Consider the following 17,500-nt stretch of genomic DNA (forward strand, 5'->3'; position numbering starts at 1 on the left):
TGACCAAAACTTTCTCACTGATGTCCACAAGTCACTGCCCGCTCTGTTTCTGAGAGCTGTAGCTCAGACTGTAGTTGCTAAGTGAGAGGAGCTAAAGGTGAGCTAGCGAAGAGTAAATTAGCTTTGTTTATGTTTGGATCATTAGCGTGTAGCGGCACTGTGGTGAACTGTAGCGGATTTTCAGCATGTTTTCCACTCGGAGACTTTCAGCGGATGGTTTAAAGTGAGTCTCTGCCACAGAAGGAGGATTCCCAGGAGTTGTGTGGAGGCTTTAAGTCGCAGAAAGTGGAGATATGAGTGAAGAATGCAGTGAGAAGCAGCTCCGGCTGAGAGGCTGTGTTCTGGGGGAGCTCCTCAGCACTGAGCGGGACTACGTGAACACACTGGAGTTTCTCTCGGTATGTCCAACAAACTCACCTCTACACACCGCACTGCACACGGACACCGCTCAGTCATGTCCACAGTGATTTTGAACGCAGTTGTGGTCGCGGTTTGTAGCATGTTATGAGCTGGAATGCTGTGGAGCTGAAAGTCACAATGAATAAAGCCTCACAGCATTGAACCTGAGGGAGCAACCAACCCATAAACACCTCTGCTCCTGTGGCTGCGTGCTATCAGACCCCTCACAGCATAGTTTCAACATCTGTTACGAAACCTTCCTAGAGAAAGGGGAGGCAAACTCTTACGTTCTTAATACGCTTCATTTTAGAAGAATACACATTCTTGATGGAATTTAGAACAAACCTTTTTACGTCAAATTCTTCATTTACGCAGTGTCCCGTTTCAAACTGAAATTTTGTAAAATTAGTGGAGTTCCTCACTAAGTCCTTGCTCTTAATACACTTTAGAACAGATGTTAAGAGTGTTAAGTGTGTTGAATTGTCACTGTTTAAAGAAAAGTTAGAACCTTAGAGGAGAAGGGAAACAGTTTAACTTTCAAAGATCCATCCATCCATTATCTGTATCCAGTTCAGGGTCGCGGTGGGTCCAGAGCCTACCTGGAATCATTGGACGCAAGGCGGGAATACACCCTGGAGGGGGCGCCAGTCCTTCACAGGGCAACACAGACACACACATTCACTCACACACTCACACCTACAGACACTTTCGAGTCGCCAATCCACCTACCAACGTGTGTTTTTGGACTGTGAGAGGAAACCGGAGCACCCGGAGGAAACCCACGCAGACACAGAGAGAACACACCACACTCCCCACAAACAGTCACCCGGAGGAAACCCACGCAGACACAGGGAGAACACACCACACTCCCCACAAACAGTCACCCGGAGGAAACCCACGCAGACACAGGGAGAACACACCACACTCCCCACAAACAGTCACCCGGAGGAAACCCACGCAGACACAGGGAGAACACACCACACTCCCCACAAACAGTCACCCGGAGGAAACCCACGCAGACACAGAGAGAACACACCACACTCCCCACAAACAGTCACCCGGAGGAAACCCACGCAGACACAGGGAGAACACACCACACTCCCCACAAACAGTCACCCGGAGGAAACCCACACAGACACAGGGAGAACACACCACACTCCCCACAAACAGTCACCCGGAGGAAACCCACACAGACACAGGGAGAACACACCACACTCCTCACAGACAGTCACCCGGAGGAAACCCACGCAGACACAAAGAGAACACACCACACTCCTCACAGACAGTCACCCGGAGGAAACCCACGCGGACACGGGGAGAACACACCAACTCCTCACAGACAGGCCCCTGGAGCTGTGTGACTGCGACAACTACCTGCTGCGCCACCGTGCCGCCCTACTTTCAAAGATTTAATTTTGTCATTTTGGAGCATTTCTATTGGTCTTTCACACAATGTGAAGAACAGCTGTGTTCTAATGATGTAGTAAACTCAAACCCACAAAAATGGAGATACAAGTTTGTCTTTTGGCAGCAACAAGATTTAACCTGAACATCAGCGAGTCCTTTGCTTATTAAACCCTCGTGACCTGTTAATGGAAATAATGTACAGTAGACTTCACTGAGCTGCATCTCTGTGTAAATGTGGGATTCCTATTGGATGTCTTCATTCATGCCTCTAAATGGGGTTTGTACCAACTTGTACGCCTGGCAAATGGGGATAAAAGGGCTAGCGCAGGTAGATACTGGATTACAGGCTCTTACGCTGGCACAGGTTCTGCAGAACAGCCGTACACTCCTTACAGTCTGTTGTACAGACCTGAGGCTGTAATCCTCTCCAGCGTGGGATGAATGGCGTAAGCTTAATGGCATTATAGAATAAACAGAGAGTCAAAGGGAGGAAGGAGAGGAAATGGTCTTAAGAAATGCAAGCATGCAGCCGTGTGTATAAAAACAAAAGAGCAATTTGCATACCTCAGATAAGAAAATCAATTGTATGTGGTGTCTCACGTTAATCCAGGTTTACACTGAGCACCAGGGTCTGAATTCGCTGCAAAAACCAGAAACAGACATAAATCAAATCTAAAACTCATCCCTGTGAGGAATTTGGTATGTTCTCCCTTTGTGTGTGTGTGTGTGTGTGTGTGTGTGTGAGAGAGAGTTTCCTCCAGGTGCTCAGGTTTCCCCCCACAGTCCAAACACACATGTTTGTAGTGTCCAGAGGTGTGAGTGTGTAAGTGATGCCTTTGTAACTAGTGATTCCAGGTGGGTTCTGGGCCCAGATGAAGACGAGGCATTTACAGAAAACGAACGAATGAAAGATTAGATTTCAGTTGTCAGTTATTGATGCTATGTGTGCCATGTGTTTATTAGTTTCTGTTTTATTAGTGTGAATATAACACACCAGTGCTTTAAGAGGTTTGAATAAACCACACCACACACAGATATGTTCTGAAAAACAGTACACCGCTGCTGCTCAGAGTAGGGTCCGTGATGTAATGATAAAATATTAATATCACGATAAACAAGACACATCAGCACTTTTCTGATATCATCAGCAAAGATATGGAACAGCTGCAGGGTTTGATAACAAGAGATTTGGACAGTGCTGTGTGAGGATTGACTTTGTTTGGTTGGAAGTGGTGCTGGTCTTGTTAAATGAAAGAAAGAAAATAAAGATGACTCTGATGGTATTTATGCCGTTTTGTCCAGCTCTACATCATCACGGATGGATAAGCCGTCTGCTGAATCCACTCATGTTTGAGCCTTGCTCCCCAACTTTTAACTTAAAAAGTTTTGCAGAACTACTTGTACCCTCCCTCCCTCCCCCGCTATTTTCCCACCGGTTTTGCCTCCTAATGCTATGGGAACCTTTAGCAGTGAAGCAGGGCTAAGGGCAGTGTGTTGTGTGCCATTAAGGAGGTTGTTTCCCACACCATGTTTTGTATGAGCACATTCCTGGGTCTGAGTCTGTGCCACAGATGGTTCCAATGTAGGTACGGAGGATTGTTTTTGCTCTGACGAAACTGCCGCTTTTCCTAGAAATGTGTCATCTGGGCCCATCCAGAGTTATATCACCAGCCTTCAGAGAGCGCCTGGCTTTATTTTAAGAAACAGGCCCCGTGAGTGATGAAATATTTATGCATTAGCACACCACCCTGGGCAATGGTTACACTTTTATTTAGGATATATGACTTTTATAATGGGAAAAACAATATTTTTCAGAAGAACTTCTTTATTCGCCAAGACTAAGGGTTTTTCTCATTTGTTCTTCTAATGCTCAAAACTATTTCAGAACATAACCTCCTCCGCCGCCACTCTCAATATAAACTAGTAGCAGCTCTGACGAACACATCAAGGTGGATTTCTAAACCGCTAGCTATCGGCACACTTCTGTTGATGATTAAAGTCACGCGGTATGTCCTCCTACGCATGATGGAGAGAGACCAGGCGAAAACTCCTTTTCCCTGATGTGCCTGATTCTCTTGGAAATGTCATTCAAAGCGCTGAGGATCAAAGTCGCCTCCCGGACCCAATGGAGGACTGCACCTGATCATTTTCATCACACTGCTTTTGTCATTTACAAACTCGCGCTCACAGCAAGTCTCACTGAAGTTGTGAGTCCATCAGAGGAGTTAACACTCATTCAGCTGAAGATCATAAACCAGTTACATCAGTAATGAACAGCAGAAGTCAGAAAGTGTTTATGGCAAATAACACCACAGCTGTGATCCAGTCACACACACAGTGATATACCCTCTACTGGCAAAAGTATTCACTCGTCTGCCTTTGCACGTGAATGAATTGAGTGAAATCCCATTCTTAATCCATTGGGTTTAAAATGACTTTGACCCACCCTTTGCAGCTATAACAGCTTCAGCTCTTCTGGGAAGAGCATTAGTGAGGTCAGACACTGATGTTGGACGAGGCTTGGCTCAGTCTCTGCTCTAATTCACCCCAAAGGTGTTGTATCAGGTTGAGGTGAAGGCTCTGTGCACGGCCGGTCAAGTCCTTCCACACCAAACTCTCTCATCTATGTCGTTATGATCCTTGCTTTGTGCACAGGTGCACAGTCATGTTGGAACAGGAAGGGGCCGTCCACAAACTTTTCCCACAAAGTCAGGAGCATGAAATATTCCAAAGTCTCTTGGTATGCTGAAGTATTAAGAGTTCCCGGAATCACTGGGCTCCAGAAACACACCTTAGAGGGGGCACCAGTCCTTCTCAGGACAACTCACAAATACGGACACTTTTAGGTCTCCAATCCACCTACCAATTATGTGTTTTTGGAGTGTGGGAGGAAACCCACACAGACACAGGGAGAACACACCACACTCCTCACAGACAGTCACCCGGAGGAAACCCACGCAGACACAGGGAGAACACACCACACTCCTCATGGACAGTCACCCGGAGGAAACCCACGCAGTCACAGGGAGAACACACCACACTCCTCACAGACAGTCACCCGGAGGAAACCCATGGAGTCACAGGGAGAACACACCACACTCCTCACAGACAGTCACCCGGAGGAAACCCACGCAGACACAGGGAGAACACACCACACTCCTCACAGACAGTCACCCGGAGGAAACCCACGCAGTCACAGGGAGAACACACCACACTCCTCACAGACAGTCACCCGGAGGAAACCCACGCAGTCACAAGGAGAACACACCACACTCCTCACAGACAGACAGACAGCTGATTGACCCTGCGACACTGTGCCACACGTCCACCGAACTTTACAGTGCAGTCAGACAAGTCCCATTCTCCTGGCAAACCCAGACTCGTCCATCAGATCTCCAAACGGAGAAGTGTGATTCCTCACTCCAGAAAACACGTCTCCGCTGTTCTCGAGTCCAGATGCGACATTCTTTACACTACTGAACTGTACATTGCACTTGGTGATGTAAGGCTTGGATGTAGCTGCGCGGTTGTGGAAACATAGTCCATGAAGCTCTCTACACACTGTTCTTGTGTGAATCTGAAGGCAACATGAGTTTTGGAGGTCAGTAGCAAGTGACTTTACAGGAAATTAACGACCCCTCTCTGTCATTTTACGTGACCTACCACTTCATGGCTGAGTTGCTCTCGCTCCCAATCGATTCCACTTTGCTATAACACCACTGACAATTGACTGTGGAATATTTTATAGCGAGGAAATTCCACGACTGAACTTTTTACACTGAGGGCACCCTCTCACGGTACCAACCTGGAATTCACTGAGCTCCTGAGAGCGAACCATTCATTCACAAATGTGTGTAGAAGCAGTCTGCACGACTAGGGGCTGGGTTTAATCACCTGTGGCCATGGAAGTGATTGGAACACCTTAATTCAGTGATTTGAGTGGGTGAGGAAGAAACTTTTGGAGGAACCAAGGCTCACAAGGGGGACCTACCCTCCACTAGTCAAACTGCATTTTTTGCAAGGTTTTTGCTAAATCAACAACAAAGTAAAGCAAAGACTCTTGTTTGATGTCTTACTTTGCTTAAATAAAATAATATGACATTGGGAAGCTAAACATAGTCAAATAATGCCCCTAAACCCCTAGGGTGCTCTCTCCAGGTTTGTTTCAGAGCTGGTGCAGATTTATTATTATTATTTTACAAAATGTGCTATTTTTAAGCCTGTTTCTAGAGAATCATGTTAGAATTGAATCATAAGGTTTGAGATTTACACTCTCAGTCAACAGTCTGAAGGCTTGTTGGGGGGAGGGAGGGGGGTGGGGTGCTGTAATGAAGTGAGCGGAGGTTGCCCTACTGAAAACAATGGCTGACTGCTGGGCTGTGTTTGTTGCCTGGAGGAGCTGAGAATGTGTGCCATGCTGAACACTGGGCAGTCTGTATGTGCTGGCTTTGGGTGGAGGGCGTTTGTGCCAGACAATATGGCTCCCTGGTGGGACAGGCTTAGAGATATTGCCAGCAGGGGGTTCTGACGCTGGAACCTGGGCTTGGTGCCTTCGCTTGTTAAGCATATTTCCTGGTGGAGGAATTCCTGAGAGGTTAAAATGTGCAGGGAACAATGGCGGACATGTTGGCCCGAGACTTTAGCTTGATGTTTGTTGAAACTGAGGCAGTGTGTCTGGTCTAATTGGCTAATTTGTGGGATTGATCTCTCCATGCCCCACCCAATGTTTGAAGACTATGACTACTTTGCACGTGTTAGTCAAAATCCTATTTACAAATGTAGTGACTATTCATAGTGGGCTGGGTTCCTGGACCTAGATTAAGTTTAATCCAAGTCTGAAAAGCTTTTGAATGGTAAATAACCGCTAAAGTTACAATCTGACCCTACATTATGCTTCATCTGTGGCCAGGAAAGTGACTCAGTGTGTGTTAAGCTCTGTCAATGAAGTCAGGTTATTGCTTGATTGGCTCAGAGAGAGAGAGAGAGAGAGAGAGAAAGAGAGTGAAAGAGAGTGAGAGTATTGCTGATGTGTTGTAACAGTGTAATGTTTGAATGTGTGTACAAACAAATTCCAAAAAAGTTGTGAATTGTGAATAAAAACTGAATGCAATGATGTGGAGGAGCCAACATCTAATATTTTATTCAGAATAGAACACAAATCACAGATCAAAAGTTTAAACTGAGAGAATGTATTATTTTAAGGGAAAAATGTTGTTTCAAAATTTCATGGCGTCAACAAATTCCAAAATAGTTGGGACAAGGCCATTTTTTACCACTGTGTGGCATCCCCCCTTCTTCTTACAACACTCAACAGACGTCTGGGGACAGAGGAGACCAGTTTCTCAAGTTTAGAAATAGGAACGCTCTCCCATTCATGTCTAATACAGGCCTCTAACTGTTCAATCGTCTTGGGCCTTCATTGTCGCACCTTCCTCTTTATGATGCGCCAAATGTTCTCTATAGGTGAAAGATCTGGACTGCAGGCTGCCATTTCAGTCCCCGGATCCTTCTCCTACACAGCCATGATGTTGTGATTGCTGCAGAATGTGGTCGGGCATTATCTTGTTGAAAAATGCAGGGTCTTCCCTGAAAGAGATGAGGTCTAGATGGGAGCATATATTGTTCTAGAACCTGAGCATAGTCCTCTGCATTAATGGTGCCTTTCCAGACATGCAAGCTGCCCATGCCACAAGCACTCATGCAACCCCATACCATCAGTGATGCAGGCTTCTGAACGGAGCGTGGATAACAACTTGGGTTATCCTTGTCCTCTCTGGTCCGGATGACATGGCGTCCCAGTGTTCCATAAAGAACTTCAAATCGTGACTCATCTGACCACAGAACAGTCTTCCATTTTGCCACACTCCATTTTAAAAGACCCCTGGCCCAGTGCCAACGTCTGAGCTTGTGGAGCTTGCTTAGAAATGGCTTCCTCTTTGCACTGTAGAGTTTCAGCTGGCGACGGCGGATGGCACAGTGGATTGTGTTCACTAACAATGCTTTCTGGAAGTATTCCTGAGCCCATTCTGTTATTTCCTTGACAGTGACATACCTGTTTGAGGTGCAGTGACGTTTAAGGGCCCGGAGATCACGAGCATCCAGTATAGTCTTACGGCCTTGACCCTTACGCACAGCAATTGTTCTAGATTCTCTGAATCTTTTGATGACGTTATGCACGGTTGATGATGATAACTTAAAAGTCTTTGCTATTTTATGCTGGGTAACACCATTCTGGTATCGCTGCACTATCTTTCTGTGCAACAATGGTGGAATTGGTGATCCTCTTACCATCTTGGCTTCAGAGAGACACAGACACTCTGAGAAGCTCTTTTTATCCCAATCATGTTGTGAATTGACCTAATTAGTGTTAATTGGTCTTCCAGCTGTTCGTTATATGCTCACTTTCCTTTTTCCAGCCACTTATTGCTACTTGTCCCAACTTTTTTGGGATTTGTTGACACTAAAATTTTGAATCAACATACTTTTCCTTTAAAATGTTACATTTACTCAGATTAAAGTTTTGATCTGTCATCTATGTTCTATTACGAATAAAATATTGACATTTGCCGTCTGCACATCATTGCATTCAGTTTTTATTCACAATTTGTTTAGTGTCCCAACTTTTTTGGAATCCAGTTTGTAGAACCAGATAGAATTGGAATTGACTGATTGTGATTTCTTATCCACAAACTGCAACTGGACGATTAAAGTAAAAATATGCAGCTAACGTAGTATGAGGTGTACAATTAGGTTTTAAAGCATTATTTTTTGAGTAACGTATTGTTGTAATTCAAACTTTTCCTGCTGTTTTGTCATTTTGTGGTAACTGTTGTGCAGTATTAAATGTAACAATTGAAATTATTCAACAAAAAAATGAAAACAACAAAAACAACAACAAAAAAACCCAACCCTAAATGAAAGTAGGGTACAGTTTCACTAGACTTTTTTTGTTTGTGCCTCTGATTCAATCCTCCTACTGAAACTTAAGAAAATCCCCTTTAAGAACTTGATTGCATTGAAAAAGTTACACAATTGTGTCCCAGTCTCTGATGAGACAAACCCAGTTGATGGCGCTGGTCCTGAGACGGAGGTAGGGTCCTTGAGGACTGTCTCTGAGATTAGAATGGCTTATGCAACTGCTCATTATGGATCCTGATATCAGGAGCGTTTTAGATAGTTCTGTTTATCTTCGTTAGCTGGAAGCCAAGTAAGTGACAGCTTCCCTACAGAGCACACTCCGAAGGAAATGAAGATAGATACTGTACAGTGGGGTTCTGACTGGTGTTCTTTTCATGGGTTTTACGCCGGGGAGCTCTGTGCCCCATCCGCTGAGTTTGTTACTGAGTCGGTTCGGTGCATCTGACATTTAACTGTCCGATGGATTCCAGCATGAGCACATGTGGGACAAATAGTACAGAGAGAGAGAGAGGGAAGGGAAATGTTTCATGTCCTACATTCAGTAGAAAAACAGGACCGCCATTTGGTCTAATATGTTCCCCGGAGCCTCGGAGCTAGTAAGTGGTCCCTCTGCAGCATTTTCCTTCACAGTGGTTTGTGGGTTAGAAGAACTGACCACCCAAAGTCATGTTTTTAAACCTTGATAATAAAACATAAAAAATAAGGGAATTGTGAAACCGTAAAAGCTTAACTGGATTTATTAGAGCTCTTTCATGTCTCTTGCTGGTTTTATACGGTCTCCAGTGGGACACTGTTTCTTTTTTGAGGAAATCATTTCTCAAGCAAGAATATTAATCATAGCTGTGTGCTGTGGACTGTTATATTGTGAAATGCAGGATGTCCCATTTGTAAATGAGACTACAAGAAGTTCTACATTTATGTGAAGGTCCTAGAAAGAGCCCTTAAACAACAAACTGAACATGGCATTGGAAAATGAACCAGAAATGGCAAACAATTCGTGTGTGACACAACACCGGAGCGCAAGTGTCTTATTGTTGCTCACAAAAAACGCAAACTCTAACATTGGGTGAATCCGAATTTGGAAAACAGAAGCTTTAAGAGATTCAGTATCTCATACCGGCTAACGCTGCGTCAAATATCACCTTCAGTAAAGTGTCACCCACAAATATTTAGAGCTTAAAACTTGTTCTTTATAACAACCTGAGCTGTCTGTTATCTCAGAGATACCTGAGAAAAACGCTCCTTACTGAGTAAGGCTACAAGTCATAACTGACACAACCATAACTTTATTATACATACAACAACAGTACAGGTTTCTCATGTGAGAACAAAGTGTGGAATTAGATCATTCGTGCTTTTTGTTAAATACAGTCTACAGATAAGTTGAAGTTTCTCAATGTCACGTGAATTACACACAATGAGCAGATGAGAGAGGTGATGCTGAAATGTGAAACCACAGACGTCCTTAAGGTCAGAGAAATGCCATTTACCGCCAGTTACTGTGGCTCATGTTAGAGTTTCACAGCTTCAGACACATCTTGATTGGAAAGCGACGTGTTATTTCAGCAAGCTTTCACACATCAATGTCAGCACCGTTTTATATTCAATCTGGAGCCTTGCTAAACTTCTTAATGATGACTTTTGTTTGGGTCACACGGTCAACACTGAAGCTGAAAGGGGCACACATCCTCCGGACAGACAGACCCTGACCCTGACCCTCCTTTTTAAAGGGTCACAGCACCACATCCGCAACCTCTTCCTGCCTGTTGATCTACAGCCTTCACCCCTGCTGCAGTGAACAGGTTTCATCATAAGCCTCTTCCAGGCCTCTTCCAAAAGATTGGACTTGAGTGATGTCTTTAATTGATGCTTGGCGTTTTACTAATTTCACATTTTCCAGTCACTGCTGTCTGCATTGTTCTAACGAAAGATAAATGAATCAGTGGAAAAGCTCCAGAATTCTTTGGATTAAAATCTTTGCACATTAATTTACATAAAAACAATTAGAACATTACTCATATTTATGCGTGTGGTGTAGAAACGAGCAGAGATTTGAGCTCCTTCAACACCACCGGAGTGTCTCAGGGGGTCCTGGGCACGATCCTCAGGAAACTGAATTGAACTGAAGCCTGATGTTGAACAAGTGGAGATTTGAGCACTATTTCCAGTGTTTCCTAAATAAAGATGATTGAAGAGATGGTATGAGGAGATTTGATCAGAGAAAAGGTGAATAAAGCTCAGTCCTAGGTTCATTCATTCATTCATTATCTGTAACCCTTATCCAATTCAGGGTCGCGGTGGGTCCAGAGCCTACCTGGAATCATTGGGCGCAAGGCGGGAATACACCCTGGAGGGGGCTCAGTCCGAGGTTGTGTTTTGGTAAAATGGACACTCTGCTGTAAGTGTAGAAGAGGCAGGGTCGATTATTAGCATCCTGACCTTTAACCTTTCTAATCCAAACAACAACCCACCATCTTCACCCCCTAGAGGCTACTCCTCCTGCATATGTTCCGTCCATTATTTCCAAATGCTCTGTTGACAAGAAGCAGTATTTTTCCACTTGCTACGAGGAAGATCATTAAGATTCTAATCTTGCTAATACGTTTGCATTTGCTTTTCCACTGTGAGGCCTAAAGGAGTTCTTGTTAATCAGCATTGCCCTACTCTCTCTGCCCATACCTATTGCCTTTCACTGGAAATGGTTTACTTAACTCCCCAAGGTTCAGAACACGCACATGGTCCACCATCTGCCGAGAGAATACGCAGATGCCTTTACTGCTCCTTGGGTCTTAAGGTTCCTTCCATGATACAGCACTTCCTCTGGAGCCACAAAGGTAAAGATCCTTTTAGAAAGTCAAGCCTTGATTTGCAGGTGTCCAAGCCCTAGCCAGTTCTGCAGGGAAGGTGGCTTACTCTAACTCCTTTCTTCTGTACTTTGGCAGCTTGTTATGTTCCACCGAAAGCCATAGTTGGCAGATGAGATGTTTGTGATAGCTTAGATGGTGCTCAGTTAGGTGTTTCCACATAATATCGTTGTTATTTTTCCTTTTGGGCACTGAGTTAAAATACTGTGATGAACAGACAAACAGAAATCTCTTTAAATTAGAGAACAGAAGGTTGGGTCTTTGGTTTTGGAGGATCCTTGTGGCCCTGATTGTCTGCATTCATGGTAGTTTCGGTTTTCTGAAGCCCAAAGCTTTTGGGTTCTGTCTCAAGTGTCATGTTTGTGAATGTACCTTGCTACTGAGGGCTTTTAGAGGGCTCCAGTCGGTGAGTTCCTTTTGCTTTTGTTTCACAGCGAGCAGGATTTCCTTCCTTCCTGGCCCTCCCCTGCTTTACATTGTGCTGTGGGCTTCCTGCGCTGTGGCTTTGCCAAAGGAGCTGCACGAGCTGCTCCACAGGGCTCTGTCTCATACATGAGGAGAATGAATGAACGAGAGCCCATCTGTATCCCTAACCCCTTGAACCCTCTGCTCATAATTGAATTATTATTTTAAATTATTATAATTGTTGTAAATATTATTATTATTATTATAATTTTCCTTTTGATTTGAAAAGAGCACCCACACAATGTCACTGACCTCCTCCATTACCCTTCCCTGTTCTAAATCACCTGAGAAAGGATATTTTCAGCACTCGTTACAGTGCTGTTGGCTAACCCTAGCATCCCAGAGTAACTGTGGTTAAGGTATCGGTGTAGAATTATAATGCATCAGATAATACGTTGAATGATTGAAATGCTAGGTATCCTCTCTTCCACAGATCTGTAGTCTTTTTGTCCGGCAGATCAATAGTGTGCCTTTGATTCCCGTTGAGCCAGCTGCTCTTCCCAAGCAATAAAAACGTGACGAGTGTCCACGTAGATGGCATGGGGCATCAATGGGCACTTGTGAGGCTTGGGTGCCATGTCAAATGGGCACTGACACAAGCCCCCTGTGCTAAGGTTGGCATGCATCAGCACGACAACCCCAGGCTCCTGGACTCCCTCAAGGAGATGCCTTGTTCGTCCTCCAACTCCTCCAGCACCTGAAAAAAAATAAAATAAAACTCAGCTCAGGCACCAAAGCTCTGATTGCCCAGCTCTGTACATTCATCATTCATTCATTCATTCATTGTCTGTAACCCTTATCCAATTCAGGGTCGCGGTGGGTCCAGAGCCTACCCACACAATCTGGAGGGGGCGCCAGTCCTTCACAGGGCAACGCACACACATTCACACCTACGGACACTTTTGAGTGTGTTTTTGGAGCGTGGCAGGAACCCGTAATGATTTTGAAGCTGTAATTGTAAAAAATATTGTGTAGTCGTCCTTTAAAGTACATCTCTGTCATAAATGGGCATCAAAAATAAACCATAACATTTCAGGCCAAATGTATGTTGTAAACCTCATGGACTGCTGCCCTGTCCAGTGTGTGTTCCTGACTCTGACCTGATGATCGCTAGTAGGGTACAGACTCACTGTAACAGTGAACAGGATGAAGCTGTTAAAGAAGATGAATGAATTACTGAAAGGATGAATGTGTCACTCTGTGTTCACTATCACTACTTTAGGCAACTCTTTGTGGAGAGTGTTTAAAGGCATTAAAAATTTAAGACGTCTGGTTCCAATCAACCAAACTGTGGGCAGTCGTGGCTGTATGTTTGTCTAGGAGAGAGAATTTCACATCAAACTGCTCTCTGTGCCTTTGTTTACATCTTAGTGATTAATGCAGACATTTCAGAGGAATTTCATTTTAAAGCAAAGCCAAGGAAGTAATTCACACTTTTCCTCAGTTCCCTGAAGGTAGGCAGTCAGACAGTTCAAAGTTTATGGGATTGTGACGGTGGAAGTTTGAATTTTTTCCAAACATTCACTTTACAATTGGATGCAAACAACTGGACATATACATCAGAGTGTGTAGGAGTCCTGCAATCCTGGCTTTGGGGTGTAAGTGTCAGACCCGCTCTCTCGGGGCCGTCCTGCAGCAGATAGCACTGAAGTTTAATGGGGTTTTTCTCCCAAAGCTTTTTCATTTCATTTAATTTGATTCTTCTAATCTTTGTAGAAAAGAAACAAAACAAACAAAAACGCTGGACACAGCAATGCGGTTATTTAAGAACTACAAATAAGTGAAACGTTTTATTGCAAAGTAATGGATAATGTATTTGTACCCTTTTTTTATAACAGCTTCTGAAAAGAGCTGATATAATGGAAGACACATTTAAAGGTGGTAATAATAAAATAGCCTTGATACTAATTCTAAATCTAAAGCCCAGTGCTGTTATTGTGTTCCCATGTTTATAGCACATGAACATTTGTTTTTTTCTGGATTTCTAAAGCACAACTCTTAGTTATTGGTGTGGATGTAAAGGTAGTGAATTAATGAATGCGTGAGGACTGCTGGACACTGTGAACAATCCAGTCTCTTTAAACAGTGGTCAGGGAAGAAGAAAAGTGGCTCCTACTGGGATGCTGAGGTTGCATAACACAGTCTTCAGTTTCTAGGTTCGGTCTTCACTTCACCTTCAGGCTTTAATGATGAATGGCTCCAGGACTGATACAGTAGGAGGTGGTTTGAAGCCCATTGAGCTTTTTCTCTGCTTAGTGTTCTCCACGCAGGGTGCCATCCACATGCAGCCTGGTCTCTATCTGCCAAAGGGGTCAGAGAGGGCCAGCCTTCATTCCCACACACAAAGATGGCATTGATCCCAGAGCCCTTCGAATGGGGCATTTCTGGCCAACCCTTTTCATTCATTCAGGCCCTGTCTCTAAGGACTTCCAGAAAAGAGAGGGGAAAAAAAGAAAAGACAAAGCTGTTGGGGTTCTTTTTCCACTCGCAGCATCCAATTTCATGACGGAGATTGGGGGTGAAGAAGCAGGGATTTCAAAGAGCCGTCCTGAAAAGGTTGGCCAGCTTTCATGCTAAGGTTGTAATCAGTGCCACAATCATGTATGATAGTTGTGCTGGTGAAAATTCAGCTTAGTCACCGGGCTCAGAATCCAGGCGCCAGCCAGTCATGGGATTTTGGGGAAACCGCTGCATCCAGCTTTGGAGCAAATATAAAAATCCGATCTTATTTTGCTTGGCACCCGTGGACCACTGCTCACAAACTACCTTTCAATAATTTGCTGTGATTGAACAATGCTTAAAACAGAAGCAGCTTTCAAAGGTCTTTCACACCTTCAAAAGACATCAGCAGAGAGGTGTTTTAGTCTGTAGGTCCTACTCACTATAGACCTTAAGTCTGATTGTGTCGTTCGTAGCTGTCACATTAATACATTCACAATCTTTCTGTCCGTGATCAGGTGATGTTTATGGCACAGTGTGTACCCACCTTTACAATATAGATCACTTAAATAGTTCTGTTTATAACAGATGTGTTGATGTAGTGACCTCTTAACCATGGAGAAATTAACTCATGGCTTTGAGAGGCCTACTGCTTCACTGTTTCATATAAACAACCTCAGCTAAGTGGAAAAACTGGTGTAGTTATGTTCTGATTTCTAATATTCAACATGTTTATTGTGCCTTTAAAAGGAGTAATTGGAGCCATGCTCCGTAATGAAACAATCCAGCCCCTAAATCATGCTTTTTGCAGTAACTCTTAGCCCTAAAGATAAATGTACACACCCTGATGGGTTATAGTTGTGTGTCCCAGGACAGTTTGAGTACGTTTAGAGCCATTCTTAAAGAGTACTTCCTGTGGACGTTGCCCAGAAATTTTTATGCGTTTCTGTATATTCTACTTGTAAAATAGTCCTCCAGCCTAATATAGTCTCTCTTTGTCTCTCTCTCTCTCTCTCTCTCTCTCTCTCTCTCTCTCTGAGAGAATTACATCACATGCGTGTGTTGATGCAGTGCAGAAATAGAGGCTGAAAAATGGAGTTCTTCCTCTGCAGGAAGAATATCAACACCCATTTCCTCTCTGATGTGGGTGTGTGAAGACAGTGAGATTGCAGACGATTGCAGATGAAATCTCTGAGCCCCAACCCTCAGGATTTGGCCAAACAAATTGTAATTGTCACTCATCTACATCAGACCGGTGAAAGCTGGCAGTAAATGAATGCTATTCCTCACAGGTTTGGCTCGTTTGAGACTTCAATGGTCTGAGCAAAGATTCAGCAAAACCTTCCTCCCCACACACACACAGAAATGTCCTCGTTAGCATCATTGTCTTGTATGATTTCACACTCCAGTGCTTTACTAAACCCACAGACTCGTCCTGTGCTTGTTATCAAGCCCCGGCTCCAAGCGCACTGGCTGCATTCTGATAACTTAACGGATGAAGCCCTTATCTCCCCACACATTCAAATCAGCAACGACATCGTTATCCCTTAAATGTCTTTCCTCACCAAGGCATAACAGACTCATTCCAGCTCTAAACACTTCAGTGTGTAAACTTCACAAAAGCCTCAGAGATTTCTCTGTTTCTATCTGACATCGGATGAAAGCTCGGACTAATTACAACAACAAAGAATCGTATTATAGCTGTTATTTCCACAGTTAAGAAATAAAATGTACCGCAGTACCTGTTTATGAACGCATTACATCTCCAGTCCACTTCCTCGGCGCTCCCAGGGACACGAGGTGGTTTCAGAGCTTTCTGCCCTGTGATAAACAAAAAACCATGTAAACGCTCAAAGAACTCGAACATGAGTAAAAATGGACACTAATGTGCTGTTAGTCACAGTGCATTATGTCTTTGGATGGACCCATCTTTTCCATCCTGGATGTTGTTGTGTCAGGAAGGGAACACAACGTGTCTGTGAATGAGTTTTTGTGTGAACGGCTTTGTTTTCTGCAGAAGAGACACAGATAAAGACCGAAGGCCTTCCGTCCATTATGTCGTTATGATGTGAGCACTGGATTGGACCGATGTCAGACTTTGGCGTTGCATAACGTGCAAAGTTATGACCTCCCCATCTCAGAGGGCGCTTCGTTCTGAATGTAAACATTAGCATTGTAGCCGGTTTAACCACAGGCAAATAGGAATGTAAACTTGGTCCTCACTGAGAACTAGTTTTGCATAATACCTCTTTATTACACAGGGGAACACAGTGCTGGAGTTTTAATGAATCAGTGTTGTCTGCCTCTGAACAGCCCTCTTTCAGTGTCTGTTCCTTTAAATGATAATGAGCCGCTCTCTGTTCACCACACCCTGAGCACACAGCAGTAGCTTCTCTTTATTCTCTGTTCTCCGTTCTCTCTGTGTTAAGGTGCTCTCTCTCTCTACTCACTCGTCTTGAACGTGAGCACCTGCTGAGAGATCTAATGATGTTTTAATGTGTGTGCAGTTAATCAGGAGCTGGTGCCTACTCTATCCATCACTTTACTCCATCCATTTACTCCATCACTCCACACACACACTTCCATGGCTGGAATATGAATGTATACAGAGGAGAGAATGAACTAAATAACCCCATTCTCAATTTCAGAATAAGAACATGGCTTTGTTCTAGTTGTTAGATGTTGTTGTTTGGCCTTTTTTCATACGGATGCTTTCAGCCACTTCTCCAGACACAGCAAGGATATTGTTCTGAGACTTGACTCTGACCTGAGAAAAGCTTTTTAGTTTCGGGAATTCTATCATCTCCCCTCCGTCTTTTAAAACCTGGATTTCCTGCTGCAATCCCCCATCGTCTCGGGAAGATAGAGGGCAGCAGTCAGACGAATCGTGTGTGTGTGTGTGTGTGTGTGTGAGAGACCTGGAGGGTTTGCCTGTCCAGGATGTTCTAGAGATGCTTTTAGAACAGATTGTACTTCTGCATCATTTAAGGTGGAAAGAAATATTGAAA

The 17,500-nt window shown here is 44.0% G+C and overlaps 1 protein-coding gene across 1 annotated transcript in view; it reads left to right on the forward strand.

The window, feature by feature from the left end:
* The first annotated feature begins 35 nt into the window (after nt 1–35).
* Nucleotides 36–17,500, forward strand: part of prex2 (phosphatidylinositol-3,4,5-trisphosphate-dependent Rac exchange factor 2) — a 78,184-nt gene continuing 60,719 nt past the window's right edge. The window contains exon 1 of the mRNA XM_066677944.1: nt 36–398. Coding sequence (XP_066534041.1) covers nt 294–398 — 105 coding nt within the window. The 5' untranslated portion in view covers nt 36–293. The remainder of the gene's footprint in view (nt 399–17,500) is intronic.

The sequence above is a fragment of the Hoplias malabaricus genome, chromosome 1 (assembly GCF_029633855.1).
Source record: "Hoplias malabaricus isolate fHopMal1 chromosome 1, fHopMal1.hap1, whole genome shotgun sequence".
NCBI classification, from domain to species: Eukaryota; Metazoa; Chordata; class Actinopteri; order Characiformes; family Erythrinidae; genus Hoplias; species Hoplias malabaricus.